The sequence below is a fragment of the Zonotrichia leucophrys genome, chromosome 3, assembly GCF_028769735.1.
Source record: "Zonotrichia leucophrys gambelii isolate GWCS_2022_RI chromosome 3, RI_Zleu_2.0, whole genome shotgun sequence".
Classification (NCBI taxonomy): domain Eukaryota; kingdom Metazoa; phylum Chordata; class Aves; order Passeriformes; family Passerellidae; genus Zonotrichia; species Zonotrichia leucophrys.
The window spans coordinates 49,832,757-49,849,277 of record NC_088172.1 but is presented as its reverse complement, the minus strand read 5'-3'; the positions used below and the strand labels follow the sequence as shown (position 1 = coordinate 49,849,277).

At 44.9% G+C, this 16,521-nt stretch overlaps 2 protein-coding genes across 5 annotated transcripts; both read left to right on the top strand.

The window, feature by feature from the left end:
- The first annotated feature begins 144 nt into the window (after nt 1-144).
- Nucleotides 145-3,148, top strand: MRPL18 (mitochondrial ribosomal protein L18). The gene is made up of 4 exons (XM_064708120.1): nt 145-313; nt 771-951; nt 2,453-2,687; nt 2,946-3,148. Exons 1-4 carry the CDS (start codon nt 262-264, stop codon nt 3,015-3,017), a joined length of 540 nt encoding a protein of 179 aa, XP_064564190.1. The 5' UTR covers nt 145-261; the 3' UTR covers nt 3,018-3,148.
- A 963-nt stretch (nt 3,149-4,111) lies between these two features.
- PNLDC1 (PARN like ribonuclease domain containing exonuclease 1) lies at nt 4,112-15,577 on the top strand. Of its 4 annotated transcripts, none has more exons than XM_064708116.1 (19): nt 4,112-4,281; nt 4,740-4,797; nt 4,914-4,987; nt 5,927-5,960; nt 6,085-6,208; nt 6,809-6,897; nt 7,160-7,266; nt 8,625-8,704; nt 9,704-9,841; nt 10,435-10,504; nt 10,756-10,841; nt 11,063-11,118; nt 12,161-12,228; nt 13,036-13,089; nt 13,305-13,347; nt 13,881-13,980; nt 14,435-14,610; nt 14,773-14,871; nt 15,395-15,577. In XM_064708116.1, the coding sequence occupies exons 1-19, from the start codon at nt 4,134-4,136 to the stop codon at nt 15,459-15,461; spliced, it is 1,671 nt and encodes a 556-aa protein (XP_064564186.1). In that variant the 5' UTR covers nt 4,112-4,133; the 3' UTR covers nt 15,462-15,577. The 4 variants fall into 4 exon arrangements, 3 of the variants coding, with proteins under 3 accessions (XP_064564186.1, XP_064564187.1, XP_064564189.1); XM_064708117.1 differs by having other exon boundaries at nt 12,164-12,228; nt 15,395-15,567; XR_010439550.1 differs by lacking the exon at nt 15,395-15,577 and having other exon boundaries at nt 13,881-13,963.
- The last annotated feature ends 944 nt before the right edge of the window (nt 15,578-16,521 follow it).

Sequence of the window (16,521 nt, the reverse complement as noted above, 5' to 3'; positions counted from 1 at the left end):
TGCAGTGTTTTTTGGTCTGTTTTGTGAGACGCGAGTAGCACACGGGCGCCCCTCCCCTGGGCGCTGGGGCGGCTCAGCCGGCGGGGCGGCCCCGGCCCCGCGCTCGGCGCTTCCGCCTGACCCTGGGCCGGCGGCGGAGGGCGGAATTCCCGCGGCCGCTTCCGCGGGAAGCGCCGCCCCTCGCGCATGGCGGCGCCCGAGTGTCCCTGAGCGGAGGCGCGGGAGTGCCACCGCCCGGGGCTGTGGCGGCTCCGGCTCGCCATGGCGCTGAGCAGCCGCCTGCTGCAGGCTGCCGGCGGGCTCCGTGCAGCGGGTAAGCCCAGGGCTCGCCGTGCCGGCCTTTCCGGGCTGCGGCTCCGCAGCCTCCGTGCTCCCGGGGCCATCCGGCGGCCGGGTGTCTTGGCGGGGCTCCTGCGCAAAGGGTGAAGGGTTTATACCTTGTTCTTTGGTAACGCTGCCTCTGGTTTCTTGTGTACTTCGCTTTCAGCGTTTTGTAAAGCTTTGGACCTAGGGATTTCCTAGTCACGCGTGAGTTTGTATTTTATATACGAGTTTAGACACGGCATTAGTATACTTGGAGTTCATCTCATAAATTGGGGAAACAGGTTGAGGTCTTGTCATTCAATTTTAACTGCTTAAAAAATAAAAGCAAGATTATTCTACCCTGCTGACTTCTGTAAGCTATGTCATTCTGTACTGTATCCATTCTGTGGTCTGCACTGCATGTTTTTTTAATCTTTGGTGGTTTTGTATCTGCTCTCCCCCCCAAGGTTTTCGTTTTGCATCAACTACAGCCAGTCTCAAAACTGAGACTGAAGTGGACACAAGTGAAAATGAGATTGTTGCTCCAAACTTCACCAACAGAAATCCTCGGAACTTGGAGCAGATGGCCCTGGCTAGGAAGGAGCGGGGCTGGAAGACCACATGGCCAAAGCGTGAGTTCTGGCACAGGTGAGTCAGTTAAGTTAAGCCAGAAATTAAGACTCTGAAAGAAAAAAAACCCTCAAAAACAACAAAACAAACCCCAGAAACCTACATACAAAATATGTATTTTGGGTTGCTGAATCAGTTAGCACATTAGTGTTAATCAGCAGGCCTCCTCTATGTTCAGAGAAGAGAGGACTAGTGGCACGTGAAAGCATATGTAGTCAAGATTTTTCCATCTATTGTTAAAGCAATAGTAATGTTGCTTAAGCAACAGCTTTTATACTGCATTCTCTCACTGCTATGCTTACCATGCTTCATAGTTTTATTTGTGGCACCACAATAGTCTGTTTAGGGTTGTTTTAAATTTGTAGGTTTTGTTTTGTTTTAATTTAGTTGTCCTCTGGAAAATAAGTTCATTTTAAGCTGGCATTTCAAAGTCTTTATTTTGTCCTTGTGGGGAGAACTCTATCCATTTGTTCATACCAGGAAAGCCGATACTATCTCAGTGCAATAAGAAATAGTTGCTCCTAATAAATATTCTGCTGTTCTGTGTGGATGCTTATGGGGTACTTTCTGAGCACTTGCAGATCTCAGCAAGTTGCTGTGTCAGATCTCAACACCTGCTGTGTTAGCTCAAGCTTTTAAGGGACTGAATAGTGACTCCAAAGTTCCATTTCTGTTGGAGTGGTTCCCCTCATATATATCTGTTCCATGCTGTACATGTGTACAGTGCTTGGTTTGGAGTGGGTGCTGCTCTGAGGCAACGTAGGACTGTGCCCTGAGTAACTGATGAGAAGTTGCTCTTGGAATTTCACTCTTCTGAGCTACCAATAGGAGTTGTATGAGTCAACACATGCAGGCTGCTGGAATGACCACAAAACTATGGCTGAAATGCAAACAGTACACTTAATTTCATTACCTTGCTAACTGAAGGAGCCCAAAGCAACATCCAGGTAGAGACACAGGCAGGAATGCAGGCACTGTTAGGCCTAGTCTGTGCAGATGCTGAGCCTGCTGTTGGCACCCATTTATTAGGGGCATTTAGGTTTGCCATCATGCTATGGTCACTCCTGTGCTTTTTATGATCTCTGAGCTTTGACGGTCTGTCTGTCAAAAGAGGGAGCTCAAGCATGTCCATGAGAGAGCCTCCAAGGCTCTTCGAACACCTCTGTTACCTCCACACAGAGATTCTACTTCTCAAAACAGTCAGAGGATAAACAGCAGTAGGCATAATATGTGGGGTTTCCCACAATGTTATTCTCCAGGACTTGGCATTCCCAGCTGCAAGGTCACTTGAGAGAATCCTCCTTGATATTCTTCCGCTTTTAACCCTTTCCTCCCAACATGAGGAGTGAATTGGAGGAATAAAATGAGTTCTATTTTGTGTCTTACTAGGCAAAACTTGTAATATAATGTAATATATTAATCCACTCAGTTTTATTTCATAAAGAGAGTAATTTAAGCATTTGACCCTGTTCTCTGGAAAAGACATTATAATCCCCTTTTACTTCTTTCCTGCCCTCAGATTACGGCTAGAGCGGACGCAGCATTACGTAGAAGCCTTTGTCGAGCGCTCCAACGGGGATGTTGTGGTATCTGCCTCTACCCGAGAGTGGGCCATAAAGAGACACTTGTACAGTCCCAAGGGAGTAGCTGCATGCAGAAACCTTGGCCGTGTCATAGCACAGCGCTGTTTGGAAGCAGGAATCAACTTTGTGAACTTTAAAGCCATTATCCCCTGGGAACACCGCTGTGACTCGGCAAGTACCCATCTACTTATTCTTTTGGCCCTTCTTTCCTTTTTAGGCATTCATTTTACTTCCCTTCACCTTCAATTTTCTTATGTAGCTTGACAGTCCTTCCTTGCAACACTGAGAAGGGCTTTGACAAGCTGCAGTTCCTGATATTATGCTTCCATGAGGCTGTTAACCTCTGCCCCTCCTTATAACATGTTCCCACTGATATTTAAGTCCCGCTGGCTTTCTTTTGTATTTATTTGTGTCTATCTTTTAAACAAGATCCAGGAATTTGAGAAAGCTGTGAAGGAGGGTGGTGTTGTTCTGCATGAACCAAGAAGAATCTACCGGTAAAATAGAGATTGTTGGGAAGACTTTCCGAGGAACAAGGATCACTTCTTTGGGTTTCTGTACTGGCAAAGGGAAGGTCCAGAGCTGGAAAACGTTGGAATGTGTCATCTTATAATAAAATATTTTCAAATGGATAGGAGTGTGTCATATTCTTTATTCTAGAATGATCAACACCTTTAATGCTAGAATAAACTTACCATAGTTCAGCTTGACAAAATTTATTAATAATTCAATGTTTTGAAAATATATTTTTATTTTTAATATTTGATTTTGTTTGTTCCAGCCTGAACTCTGGAAATGCTTTGATATTTGATCCCTGTACACTGCCAATCTAACCTAGCAAAGTGTAGACATTACATTAATGTTTAGAACTGTGATAAAGTGATAAAGATGCGCAAAGCCTTAATGAAAATATTAAACTCCCCCAACTCATCTTTGCGCCTTTCTTGCAATCCTGAGGTTCTAACTGCTTAACCACATGGATAGGTCTAGAAGGCAAGCTGCAGAAATTCATGCTATAGGGAATAAGAAGCGCCTTTCTCCCCTTGTGTGACTGTCTGCTGCTTGGCACAGGCTGGTGCTGTCAGCATCTCTGCCTGATGGCTCGGCAGAGCTCCCAGCTACGAGCAGGCTGTGAAATCCCCACAGAAAATGTGTTGGAACCCTCTGACAGGCAAGTTCAGGGCGGCCAGCCTGGTCAGTGCCGCTGCTGTGCCCGTGTCCCGGCGCTGTGCCTGCTGCCTCGTGTGTGCGCGCTCTGGGGCAGGAGAAGGGAATGCCGAGGGTCTGTGCCGGCATTCAGCAACGTGCGGGGTGAGCCCGGCCCGCTTCTGGCATCTTTATTAAATCCTCAGACATAATGAAAAAAACCCACTGTTTTACTAGATTTTTACCGAGCTGTCGATTCATAATAATAACAACTCTCAGATAGTGACGGCCCCTGCGCGATCTGTATTTCCAGCAGGCGCGCAGTGGGAGCTGCCCCTGCGCTCCCTGTGAGCGGGGGCTGTGCCGGGCGCCTTCGCAGCCTCCACAATTTCCAGCCTAAACCTCCCAGTCCTTCGTTCCCAGCGCTTGGGTCACGCTGGAGGATCCTGCCTTTCCCATCCCTTGGCGCGGATGGGGCCCGCCCCGCGGGGCAGCGACGGGCACGCAGGCGCGCCGGCCGGGCCGGGCTGCGGGAGGGAGGCGATGGAGGTGGGCGCCGAGGGCTTTGCCCAGCACCTGCCGCGCCTCCGGCGCCGCATCCTCCGCGCCGCATTCATGGGTGAGCGTCGGGGGCGTCTCGTCTGGCCCCAGTGCTGCCCTCGGCCCCCCAGGGCCCTTGCCCGACGTGGGGGCCCGGGCACTGAGGGGTATGGCAGCCGATAATGGCGCTGCTGCCCAGAACAGCGAGCGCTGAGGCGCGGGGATTCAAACGGGGAAAGGGAGCCCCAGCCGCGGTGCTGGCCTCGGTTCGGCCGGCTGGGGGCCGGTTGGGGTTCGGGCTGGGGGCACGGACACAGCACAGGGTGACCAGGCCCCTCCTGAGGGGCGTGCGGGAGGTGTCCCTGCCTCATCCTGCCCCAGGAATGAGGCAGCTGGAGGTGTGAGCCCCACAGCTTTTTCTCTTGAGCCTGCTTCCCGTGATTTGACAAAGGTTACGGTGAAGAGAAGTGTGTGAGAGACCCCCGTCCTGGTGGTGTGTCGAATTCAGATTTTCTTGTGTTCTTTCCACTTGAACAGCCCTTGATGTGGAGTTTACTGGTTTGCATTCAACTTCCGTACAAAACAACGAACCCAGGTAAAGCTCTTGGACTTGAAATGTGAGGGAGACTTGTTGCTCTAGCCCTGTGAGAACAACCTGTGCATAGCAACCCTTCTTGTGTGCCCCCTCCCCAATACTGGTTTTGTTCCCAGCCTGTTTGACTCCCCTGCGGAGCGGTACGGGAAGGCCAGGCACAGTGTTCAGCGCTTCACTCTGGTTCAGCTCGGTAAGTGCGGCTCTGACACGGAAAGTGATCTCCCGGCGTCGTGCAGGTAACTGGCCTTTTGCTATCAGGTGCATTCTGCAGATGCCTCTGCCCTTAATTCACTCATTCCAGAGACCTTTGCTTGTTGGGTTACCCTCACCCCACCCCTGCCCCGATGTTTAACACTATCAGCTTTTTAATAAATAAAGTCAGGTGGGCTGTATTGTTTTTACAGGTCTAAAGTTGACCATATTTAAAGGTCACAGTTAAAAATACAAGGCTTTTGAATCAGAGGATGCAAGCAAGAAGCGTATGACGGCAGCTCCTGTTCAAAGCTGTCATTTGATACAGTGCATTATGAGTAAGGGGACTATGAGGAAAATGAAGGCTGCTATTTCTGTTATTCCCAAAATAACAAATCAGCATGAGAAAGGGCCTGTGGAGGAGAGCTGTTGGCAGTTAAGAACCAGTAAGGAGTCATGAAGCAAGCTTGAAAACAGTTTGAAATATTGTTGAAAGTCTTGGAGTATGTAAGATCTTCGTGTGCCTTTTAGGGACTAATAGAAGAAAAAAGAACCTGAGAAGTAACACCCATGTTTCAGTCCTCTGTGGTGCCCAGGTTGTTCCAAACACTATTGTAGTGTAGTTGGTCCCACAGACTCATCTGTGTATGCACAGTCAGAGACTCATCACCATCTCACCTCTTGCCATTGCTCAGTCTCTTTGTTGTTTAATTCAGATTGGTCTCATTTTCCCACATAGCAGTGAAAGCTTGTCCTGTTCAGCTCTCAGGAATCCAGGGAGTGGCCTGGCAGTTGCTGCTAGGATTGGCACAGTGACATTCCTGAATGGAAAGCATGGATTTCTTGAGGGGTTCCCCACATTCCTCATCTCATTTGCAGGCTGTCAGTAGACATCCAGCTAAACGCTGCCATTTCAACAGAAGTTTCTTTCTTGCAGGGCTGGCAATATTCTCAAAAGAAAATTCAAACAAGTAAGTAAAAAAGCAGTTTTCTGTTACAATAAGGGTAGTGCAGATAAAATTTTACACATAATTCCCTTTGGGCGGAGTTAGTTCTTGTAATTATCTTCTAGAGATATTTTTCTTTTCATTTTAGGTATGTGGTGCATTCATACAACTTTTTTCTCTTTCCCTCAACACTGGGAATAAAGGATGTGGAATTCACCCTCTCTGCATCTAGTATTCAATTCCTGTCTCATTATGGCTTTGACTACAACAAGGTATGTAATCTCTGCCAGAAATGCAGAACAGAGGAAATCTGTGCAACTGCAGAAGAAATCAGATTAGTATCCCTAAATGTTAAGGTTTCTGGGGTAAATAGCATCTTCCTAAAGTATGAATGCATCATGCACTTAGTTATCAACAGGGGTAGTGAGTGCTGTTTTTTCTGAGCTAATGTAAAGGCAATAACCACATCCTTGGCAGTGTCAGACAGATTCTCCTGCCACAAAAAACCCCCAAAACCTTATCTTGGTGAGCTAAGGATTTGCTAAACAAACCCTGGTGGGTGTCTTTACTATCCATGAAGGTGCAGAAGTATCAATTTACAGCATATTATATATTGCCACAATTTCCATCAAATTCAGACTCTGTCATCCCATAAGAGTACTGTTTTGCAGTTCTGGGCAGGAACCATCTTATTAAAGGAAAAGTAAAAGAAGAGCAAAAAAACTGATTACGGTTGACAAATATCCTTTTCTTTCCTCCATACCTGTTGGATTGGCTACAGTTTGTTTGTCCTGACTAATCTGCTAATTCTCTAATGTGCTGTGAGAAAATCCAGGGGATTGTAACCAAGCTGGCATTTTCTCTCCCCTCAGTTCCTCAAAGATGGAATCCCGTACATGAATGAGGTACAGGAGAAGATCCTTAGGCAGCACCTCTTAGCAGGTACCTGGAAAGTCTGCAGGTGAGCACTTCTTCTCAGTACTGTGCCCATGGCTCAGCTTCACTCAGATCACATTTTGTAGGAATACTGAAACCTGTGGGGCTGAACAGCTCGCTGCCAGCTGTTCCAGCGTGCCATGGTGTCTGAAGGAAGACTGAGATCACAGGATATTATTGGAGAATTGGATGCGTGTTGGGAAATGAAGCTTTTGCATTCCTGCAGCAAGGCACAAGGCTTCACCTGTAACGAGCTTTTCTCACACTGCCTCTTTGCCCTCATTTAGCACCAATAATGCAGACAGGGATGTCCTGAAGAAAGCTATTGCTGAAGTGACCACTTGGATAGGTGCAGCAAAGGAAGAGGATACTATGGTTCTGCAGGATCTGAGTGGTATGAAACAGTGCCTCTCTTAGGTGCCTGTGGGCTCTGAGTGGCTTCATCATTTCTTGTGAACCTCTGGGGCTATAGCTGTCCTTTCTTCTGTTAAATTGCTCTATTGAGAGGGAAAACACCAGTGCCCATCCTGCCTTTACAACTCTTTACCACAGTTTATGCTTCGCCTCCTGTCAGGAATTCATCTCTGGGCTCTTTTGCTCTGCTCTGTTGGGGTAGTGGGTCTTTCTGAAGCAGAAGTGGATGTCTGGATGCTTGGAGCATGCTTTGTTGTAATTAACTTCCATTTTGTGCTTTTTCTGAGCAGCAGCTGGAGAATTAGTAGTCAGTCTGAATCAGGATAACGTTTTACATGCTTTAAATCCTGGGTGATTTGGTTTTTTGTTTATTTTCCTCCCCTCCTTTCAGAGTTGAGTCCCTCTCGTTGGAGCAACAGGGAGCCCCATAGAGACACATATATGCCAGTGGGAATAAACAGGTCACTTAGGTTGTGGGAGCACTATAGCAGAGCTGAGGAACTTCTGTGCTGACTTGAAGAACAGGGAAAATTTGCAGGGATTAATTTGTAGCTTTACTCACAGAACCCAAAACTTCATCTTCTAGGTCAGAGAATATAATATAGAAAAGGTTAGGAAGAACAGAGTATTCAAGGCTTTGTCTGTTGAGTTTTTTTGCAGAGTATGCAATAGGAGGGGTGGAGACTGTGCTGTGCTTTTTATCTGCTTTGTCAGCTAGATATAATACTGATATTTTAATATCAGTACTGGCACTGGTGAGCACCTGTGATAAGAAAGACATTTGTTTAAGTAAGCAAGAAGACTGATTCTGGTGTCTCTTTTAGTGCTGTTGAGAAGAGGACTGGGTTAGTTCCTTGTCAGCTGTGGGGGAAAATACATTGCTACCCTTTGTGTGCTTGGCTTCTGGGCCTGTTGCTCTGAAACTGAAACTGTACCAAACCAGAGAGTGTCTTTTTCAGAGTAGTAGCCTCCCTCCCTCTTCAGTTAGTCTTTTCCTTTCCTCTGTGTCCTTACAAAAGCTCATTTGCATGAAATTTTCACTGTGGTTTTTGGTTTTTTTTTGTGTTTTTTTTTTTTTTTTTAATTTCTGTGGGTTTGTGGTTGTTGTTGGGTTTTTTGTTTGTTTGTTTGTTTTTGTGTGTGTCTATGTTTTTTGTTTGTTTTGTTTTCTTTCAGTCATTGTGTGTGGTAATGTACCAGGATCATATGTTGAGGAATATTTTCTATATGTTGTGGGAGAGACATGTCAGTCCGTCTGTCTAGAGGAATGGTGTGTTTTCCCTAATGGGCTTGTCTGCACCTCTGAAGCTTGTCCTGACTTTTTTTTGTGTGTCATAGGCTATCACATGATTGAAGTTCAGCTGGTTCTGAGGCAGGCTCTTGAAAATGTTTGGACAGAGCCTCTTGGAGACAAGAAGGTGAGATGGAAATGTGGACCTTTTGCAAAGAGGATTTCTCTCTGGGCAGATAGGACTGATATTCTTGCAGGGACTCTGAAATGTTGCTTGTACTTTTAATGATAGGGCCAAGGAGCAGAAGAAGGCAATGAGAAAGGAAATGTCAATTGTGGGATTTTAAAAAAAGGGATACAGAAAACTGAGCAGCTCTGGTTTTTGTTTGTCCCATAACCCCAAAATCCTTTTAAATGGAAGTACTTGTCTTTGGAGCAATTCTGGAAGCACCCTCTCTGTGTCTTCAGACTTAATAAAGTCCCTCCTTTAGTACTTCCACAAGAATATACAGTTTTAGCATTTTCTGTGGTTTTCCTTTGCTGACTCCTGCCATGAAGTTGCTTTGAAAACTTTTACTCTGTGATTTGCTGTTTTGCTATTTGCTACTGGTATTTTACATTCAGTACAATATTTTCTGTAGTAAAAGTATGGTTGTAGACTTCTCAAACTATGGGTTATGGGTATGATATCAGTCAGTTGCTTAGAATTAGCTTACAGAAATCTTTTTTTTGCATTAGTCCTGCTTTGGTTTGATGACCAATGCCTCCAGAATGTCAGATTTACCCAGCCTTCTTATCTGAAGAATTGCTTTTGGCAACTCTGCTTGTATGATTGCTGTTTGTTTCTGGGATTTTGGTACCATGAACTTACCATATCAACTTATATATGAACTTACCATCAAGTTAAATTGAATTAGGTTAATTTGTGCTCAGAAAAGCCCTTTGGTAGGAATTGTCCTCTTGAGTAGAGAAGCACAATTAAGACTCACTTTGAGCAGGCCTGTTTAGTTACTGGAGCAGTGATCTCCATATGGAAGTGAGACAGTCCCAAGGTCCCAGGGGATGCAGTTTTTCAATCCTTCAGTGCCTTGAAGCTGAACTTGACCTCAGCATTACTGACCCCCAGTAAGCAATGTACATACAACTAACATAGGAGGCTGAGATACTCAGTGACTGTTCTTTTCAGGTAATGGTGAAAAAGGTGAGTCCAGAGCATCGTCAGCTTCTGGAGAACTCTTCATACGACCGCTGTCAGAAAAAGCTCATTCTCCTGTCTGCCCGGGGCTTCACCAACCTCTTCCAAATACTTGTTAAAGTCAAGAAGGTAAAATGTCTTAGCCCTGCTCTCATTTTTCATCTCTTTTTAATTTTGCTGTGTTAAATGCAATATTAAAAACCCTAGTGTTACAGTTTGAGTCACCATCAAAGAAACATGAGCAGATTATTGCCTTTTGGGCAAGCTGTGCTTTTCAGCATGCGTCAGAGGAGTTTATTGGACCTTGTGGACCATTGGTCTGACTTTGTGTGGAAATTCTTGTGTTCTGTATGCAGCTTATCAGATGGATTTCAGCTTTAGAGGACTATGGGTGATATGCAGCAAAGACCATCCCTGCCCTTGCAAGTGAGCATATAAACCTGATGGCTGGAACCTTGTTCAGCTGAAGCCTGAATCCACTTAGCTCCACTGAAAATAGAATGCTGCTGAGACAATAGCTTCTCAGAGGGTCCACAAGTCTGATTTCTTGAAGGCACTAGTTCTCCAGTGAGCCTTGCTGCCTGAATGACTCCTGTGTGAGTGTGTGTGGATGTTGTGCGCTGGAGGAAAGGATTACAGCTGTTGAGTGTGCCTGTGTTTACCTCTGAGCTCTCTTCAGAAATGTGCTCCAATGGGCTGTTATGTTTATATTCCTCCCGTAGCCCCTGGTGGGACACAACATGCTTATGGACCTGATGCACCTCCACGACAAGTTCTACAGGCCCCTCCCAGGTACTGCTGTGCGTAGCTGCTGTCCCGGGCTGCTGCCTGTGCACTGGGGGTGGAACAGGGGTGCAGTGGCAGTCTGCCACCACAGACACCTGCAGGGCTTAGCCAGCAGCAGGGCTGGCTGCCTCTTCTGAGTTCTAAATGCTGGACAGAGCATCATTGCCTGCTGTCACTTCTCTTTCCTATTACTTTGTGGTTGCATGGGATTTTCCTCAGTTTCCTGATGCCTTTCTCCACATGTGCTTTGCTTTCAGAAAGCTATGAGGAGTTTAAAAGGAATATTCACAACCTCTTTCCTGTCATCATAGACACCAAGACTGTAACAAAATCTATGCAGAAGGTGAGATACACAGATTTTTTTGTTTGACGTTTTAACTTGTGTTTCACTCAAGAGAGAGGATGTTTTTCCTCAGTGCCCTGTGATAACAGAACTGCAAAGTTATCAGTGTTGCCTTGGGAAGTTCTAATTTTAGATCTTATTTAACAAACTGGCAATGTAAGTAATTGAACTCACCATAAGGTCTGTTGTGGTTGGTTTCCTAATACATTCCTCTTTTATAGAAATGTCTGTTTCCTCGAGTATCTAGTCTTGTGGAGGCATATGCAGTTTTGTGCAGGTAAGTGGTGGCCAATAGAGCTCTCAGCAATCCCTGTGTCTTCTTTGGAAAGATATTTCACAGTCAGCCACTTCCCATGTTCATACTTTCCCTCCTCTCAAATGCTTTTCAGTTGGATCCTTGTCTTTCTAAATTTAGGAGCAAAGGATTTGCACATCTTTCTTATAAAGAATTTGTGTAGTAAATTATTTGTTCCGAGTCACTTCTCTCATTGAATTGCCATTATTTCATTGGTCACAAGTTTGGTTTGCATGCAACCGTACACTCAGCTTGAGAATTATGTTGCTTATGCCATGTTCTGAAATGAGTAAGATGCAGTTCTTGGTGAAAATACATCCTAATTTCAAATGCCTGTCCTAAGAGAGGGCTGCACTGAGCCCAAAGCAGCAACTAAAGACTACGTTCAAATGGAGCACATGAGTAGATGTTATACCTCATGAGCATAGTCATGATGTGGTAGGAGACTTGACACTTCTTTTGTGAATTAATTTTTTTGCATGTCAATTTTGCTAAGGAAAGGAAAATTTTGCCTGTTTCCCATTACCTCCTAGTCCCAAGAAGGAGATGCAAAATTATTTTTTTTTTAAAAACAGTACTGGGATTCTGAGAGTTTGTTTATTAGCAATTTCAGACTGTGTATTCTGCTTGATTGTTCTTTGTTTTATTTCTGTCATTCCAGGGGTATCTGTTTAATCTCCAGGGTTCCCTGTTCAAATAGAACCATCTAGTAAACCTCTTTCCCTGCAGTTTTAACTCTGCTCACTTTTTTTTTTTTTTTGTATGCAATTAGAACAAATTGCTGCTTACAAGTTTTGAGTGAGGGAAGAGACTAAGAAAGGATTTAGGAGTTAGTTTTCAGGAAGAAAACTGGTAGATACTACTCCAGTAAGTAGTTTGGCCTTTTCCTGGAGGCCTACCAAAGTTCACTTTAAAGTCTCCAGTAGCTTTTTTCTGAAATGAAGCTACAGGTCACTAGAGAACAGTAACTTTTCTCTAACACACTGAGAAAAGACAAAAATATCACACATCCACTTGTCTTCAGCAGCAACCTGAATCCCAAAGGTCCACCGTGCCCTGTTATAGCTCTTGCAAGTGGCTGCTCAAGATACGGTATGTTCTTAAGCAAATCTTCAGAGTCACATAGACCAAAAGAGCTTTGTTGCACTCTCTGGGTGACCACATACAAAGGATGAAGGAATGCCAGTGGGTCTGCTGAATTTGCCCAGAGCTGCTGATACAGATTTTTGTCCAGACCCTGAGCCTGGACTCCCAAGTTCTGGATGTCCCTGGGGAACATTTTCCCCAGGGAAATGCAGGGCAGGTTTGCCTCATGCTGCTGATACTGACAGCATTCACACTGTGTTGGGCTGAGCTGAACCTGACTTGGACTGTGAAGTCAGGAGCCCTTGGGAGGGGCAAGGGGAGGTGGGGAGCAGCTGTCTTAGAAGGGAAGGTAGAAGGAGCTGATGGCAAAGTAGCAGGAGCTCAGTGGCTGCTCCAGGATCATGGGGTGATACTGGCTGTGAGGCAGATGTTTCCTGGCTTCTCCTGGCAGCACCGTGTCCTGCAGCACAGGGCATCCTGTGTTTGAAATGGTTCCCATACCACCAATAACACAGACAACACAGTTTGGTTTAGACTTTCATAAAAGTTAAGTTTTTTCAATATGCATCTTGCTAAGGTTTTCAGGTATTCATGTAACTGCTGCTTCTTTTTTGGTGTTTTAAAATGCATGCTAGAAGCACAGCCTTTTTACTGAGTGTCAAGTTTTCAGGGTGAGGAAGGAAACAGAGTTGAGGGGAGGGGGAAAAGAACCATTAGAATAGTGGATCTCATGAATTAGGATTTTGCAGTGTAGTAGTTTTCACAGCATGCTAGATGTGTTTACTTCTTCCTGATTTTGTTGGACACTTACAGCCGAGAAGAAATTTCCTCATGAGGCAGGCTATGATGCATTTCTCTGTGGTTCAGGTAAAATGCTTCTTAAAAACTCCTTCAGAGTTTGTGTTGGGATTTGGCAATCTTTTCCTTCTCTCTAGATCTATTTGATGCTAAGAAATATTTGTTTATATACTGTCTGTTGCTCTTAGTAACTTAGCTGCACTTCAATGCATTTTTGCTTTCTATGTATTTAGCTGTGTTTCTCTAGCTTTCTTCTAATGCCACCTCATTATTCCTTTCTCTAGTTCTTCTGATGTCAGCTCATTTGCTACTGTGCAGATCCACAGAGTGAGTAATGTTTAAGTGTTGACTGAAAATTGCATTACAAGGGATGTTTTTCCTATGGAAAACAGTCTTCTCTTTGCTGACTTTTTGTTTCTCAGACTGGTCTTCTTTTGGACAAAAGAAAGTGTTATTGCAAATGTCATGTCCTAATTTGATTTTTATTTTATAAATCTGAAAGTAGTATTTATGTCAAAGTTTTATGTCAAAGCTGACATTTTAAAAATGAAATCAGGGGCCATGTGATGGCTCAGAGGTTGGGAAATGACATTGTGACTTCTTTATTCTTGAACAAGCTCTCTCAAGTTCAGTTCACTTGGGTAAGGGTCAAATAATTTTCCATTAGTTTCCATTTTTGAAATCTGTGTGAATCAGTGCCTTCAGTTAAGTTCCCTTCCCTTTTCTTGCAGCTTTTTGACTTCTGTAGGAAGATACTAAGATCTGAAATATCTATTCTGTCACTAGTTGAAGAGCTTGAGCTGTGTAGCAGTGCAGTACTGGAGAAACAGGACTTTGTTCTCTTTTGTTTTCTGATGCAGTGGTGCGGCGGAGGCTGAGCCTTCTTTCTCGCAGTACCTCGCTGTGTTGGCCGAGCACGTGAACAAAGTGAATTTCATCCGAGGTGGTGTTTCAAGCATTGTGCGTATGAATTGCAGGTCTGTGACCTGTGTCTGGGGTGCAGAGGTCAGCAGCCTGCCTGATAGCTTCCTTAGAGGAGAGCAATCCACTGGTGCTGGGGCCCACCTTGGCAGAAATTGTCATCATACCAGTGATGCAGTGGACCTTTTGAAATGGCCAATGAGTTGAATTTCTGCTTTGCACTGTGTATTTATGCTGTTATTCTGTAAGATGGCATTAGCCAGTTTACATTACTGTTTCTCAGGTAGTTTCTCCATGGTAGTCGTGACAATTTGCTTTTATGACAATACTTAGATGAATCTCGGGGCAAAACAGAATTAATTTTACACAAACAGCAATATTATACAACCTGTCATTTATTTGTCATGTTCTGCATATTTTATTATTATATTAATAATGTCTCTATAGTAGTATTTCTAAATTCAGACATGTCTCAATACTGTACATTTTCCAGAATTTTTCTGGGGAAGATTCTCCTTGCCGCCATCCCCCTGCCTTGGTTGTTCATGTCCGAGGCTGGCCAGGGCTGACCGAGGGACAGATTTACCAAGAGTTTAAGGCTCGTTGTTGCTTTGATGTCAGACGGCTTTCAAAGAACCAGTTCATTCTGCTCTCAAATAAATACAAGCAGTAAGTGATCAGAAAGTCTTAGCTTTGAGTCCTCTCTCCCTCTCCAGGCCTTTGTCCCACCCTCTCTCTGCTGTGACAGCTCTTGGATGGAAATCGCTGCCCTGAGCTGTGGGGTGCTGCAGGCAGCCTGCGGGCTGGGCTCAAGGCGTGCTTTCATTGCAGGGTCAGGCACGTCCTGCGGGATTACAGGCACCACCCTCACCTGCAGGTCTCCGTCTATCGCCACTGGAGGCACTCGCCGAGCGTGAACTGCCTGCTGCAGTGAGTTGCGGGCGGGGGAAGCATTCCCTTCAGGTCGGAGCCCTGGCACAGCAGCAGCCGGCCTGGTGTTTGCAGTGTCCTCCTGCCAGCCCTCGGAGGAGCAGGTGCTTCGTGGCTGTGCCTGAGCTTTCAGCGCTGGGCTGCTGGACTTCAATCTCGCTCTTGGTTAACCCAGGAATGTTTCCCTGAGGATAGCGCAAAACTATGGATGTGCTGTCACAGCAGGGAGGTTGTAATCTTAATGAGCTGCAGCACGACCTCTAGTAAGCTTGGTGAGAGGGAGGCAGAATCTCAGGTGTGGGATGGATGTGGGATTTTTTCTACAGTTGAATTGAAAGCTTGGCAGTGGGAGAGAATTCCAGATTCAAAGTGCACCCCTCTTGTGAGATGGTGACAGTGATGCTCATGAAGGGTGAATTTTTGCCTTGACATGGTTTGAAAAAGAATCTAAGCTCTTAATAAACAAAAATTAAAGCTGTACGTATAAGTAGCCTAACATCATTTTATTATTCTTGTCTCTTAGAATCTCTGGTATTGTGGCACTGTGGTCTCTTTTGGCCTTTATGCTTGGAGGAACTCGCAGCTGTTGACTCTGAAGGACTACTGTAGAAATGAGATGTGAGGAACACTGATCTTATTTCTTATGTTTATGCATTTTGTTTTGTTTCATTCAATAAAATGAGAAAAAAAAAAGAAAAAAACCCCAAAAATTAATACTGTTTGAATTGTTTTCTTGGAAATCTGTTTTTTAAAGGGGGTGTGTTGCTTTGCAATTTGTGGTATTTTGTAATCTGCTCAAAGAATCATCTCCTCCTGAAGGGGAGATGATTGTTTCAGTGCCTAATTTTCTTTGGTCCTGTGTAGGTTCTTCACAGCTATTCATACCCTCAGTTTGTTCCCAGTGCCGGTGCTTGCTGCATAAAACACGTTTCTGATAAAGTTCAGGAAGTTCTGAAATGAAAGATGCTATTTTAGCTTCAGTTGTAAAGCAGGGGAAATGTCACTGTTTACCAAATGAAAATGGGCAGAGTTGATGGAGAAACCACTCTTGGGGCTCATGACAGGTTCTGGGGAATAGTAAATAATTTGCAGTGCTGTCAGTGCAGTATCATGCACTCGTATTTTCAGTGGCAGTGTTGTTGAGGTTTGACACAGATAAGTGGAATTTATCAGGTTCCAATTTGTGGAGTACACAGAGGTCAGGTGAGTCAGCACACATTTCTGTTTGCTTCTAGTGCTCAGCATGTGAGCAGTCCTTTGTCCAAAGCAGCATGAGACATGCTTTGTGGATCAGTTTCTCTTGATAGAGCTGGAGTATTTGTCAATCCAGGGAATTTGGTCTTCAGAGATTTTTTTTTTTAATTAATCTCCTTTTCTTAAAAAGAACCTGTTGATCCAGGGTTTCCATATAATGATTCTTAGCTGTCATTAGTCAGACTTAATTGGATGGGGCCCATGCTCACCTAATAGGCAGAATGTGCCTGTAATTGCCTGTAACGTGGGAGCTGCTGCAGGGGACCTGAGGGCAGCAGCACAGCCCTGCTGTGTGCCTGAGGATCACGTGCTCTCTGCTGCTCTTGAGAGGGCTGCATATCTTCACCTGTGGTTCTTCAGTTCTGCACAGCTGTGGTTTACAGCTCTTGTTTCACA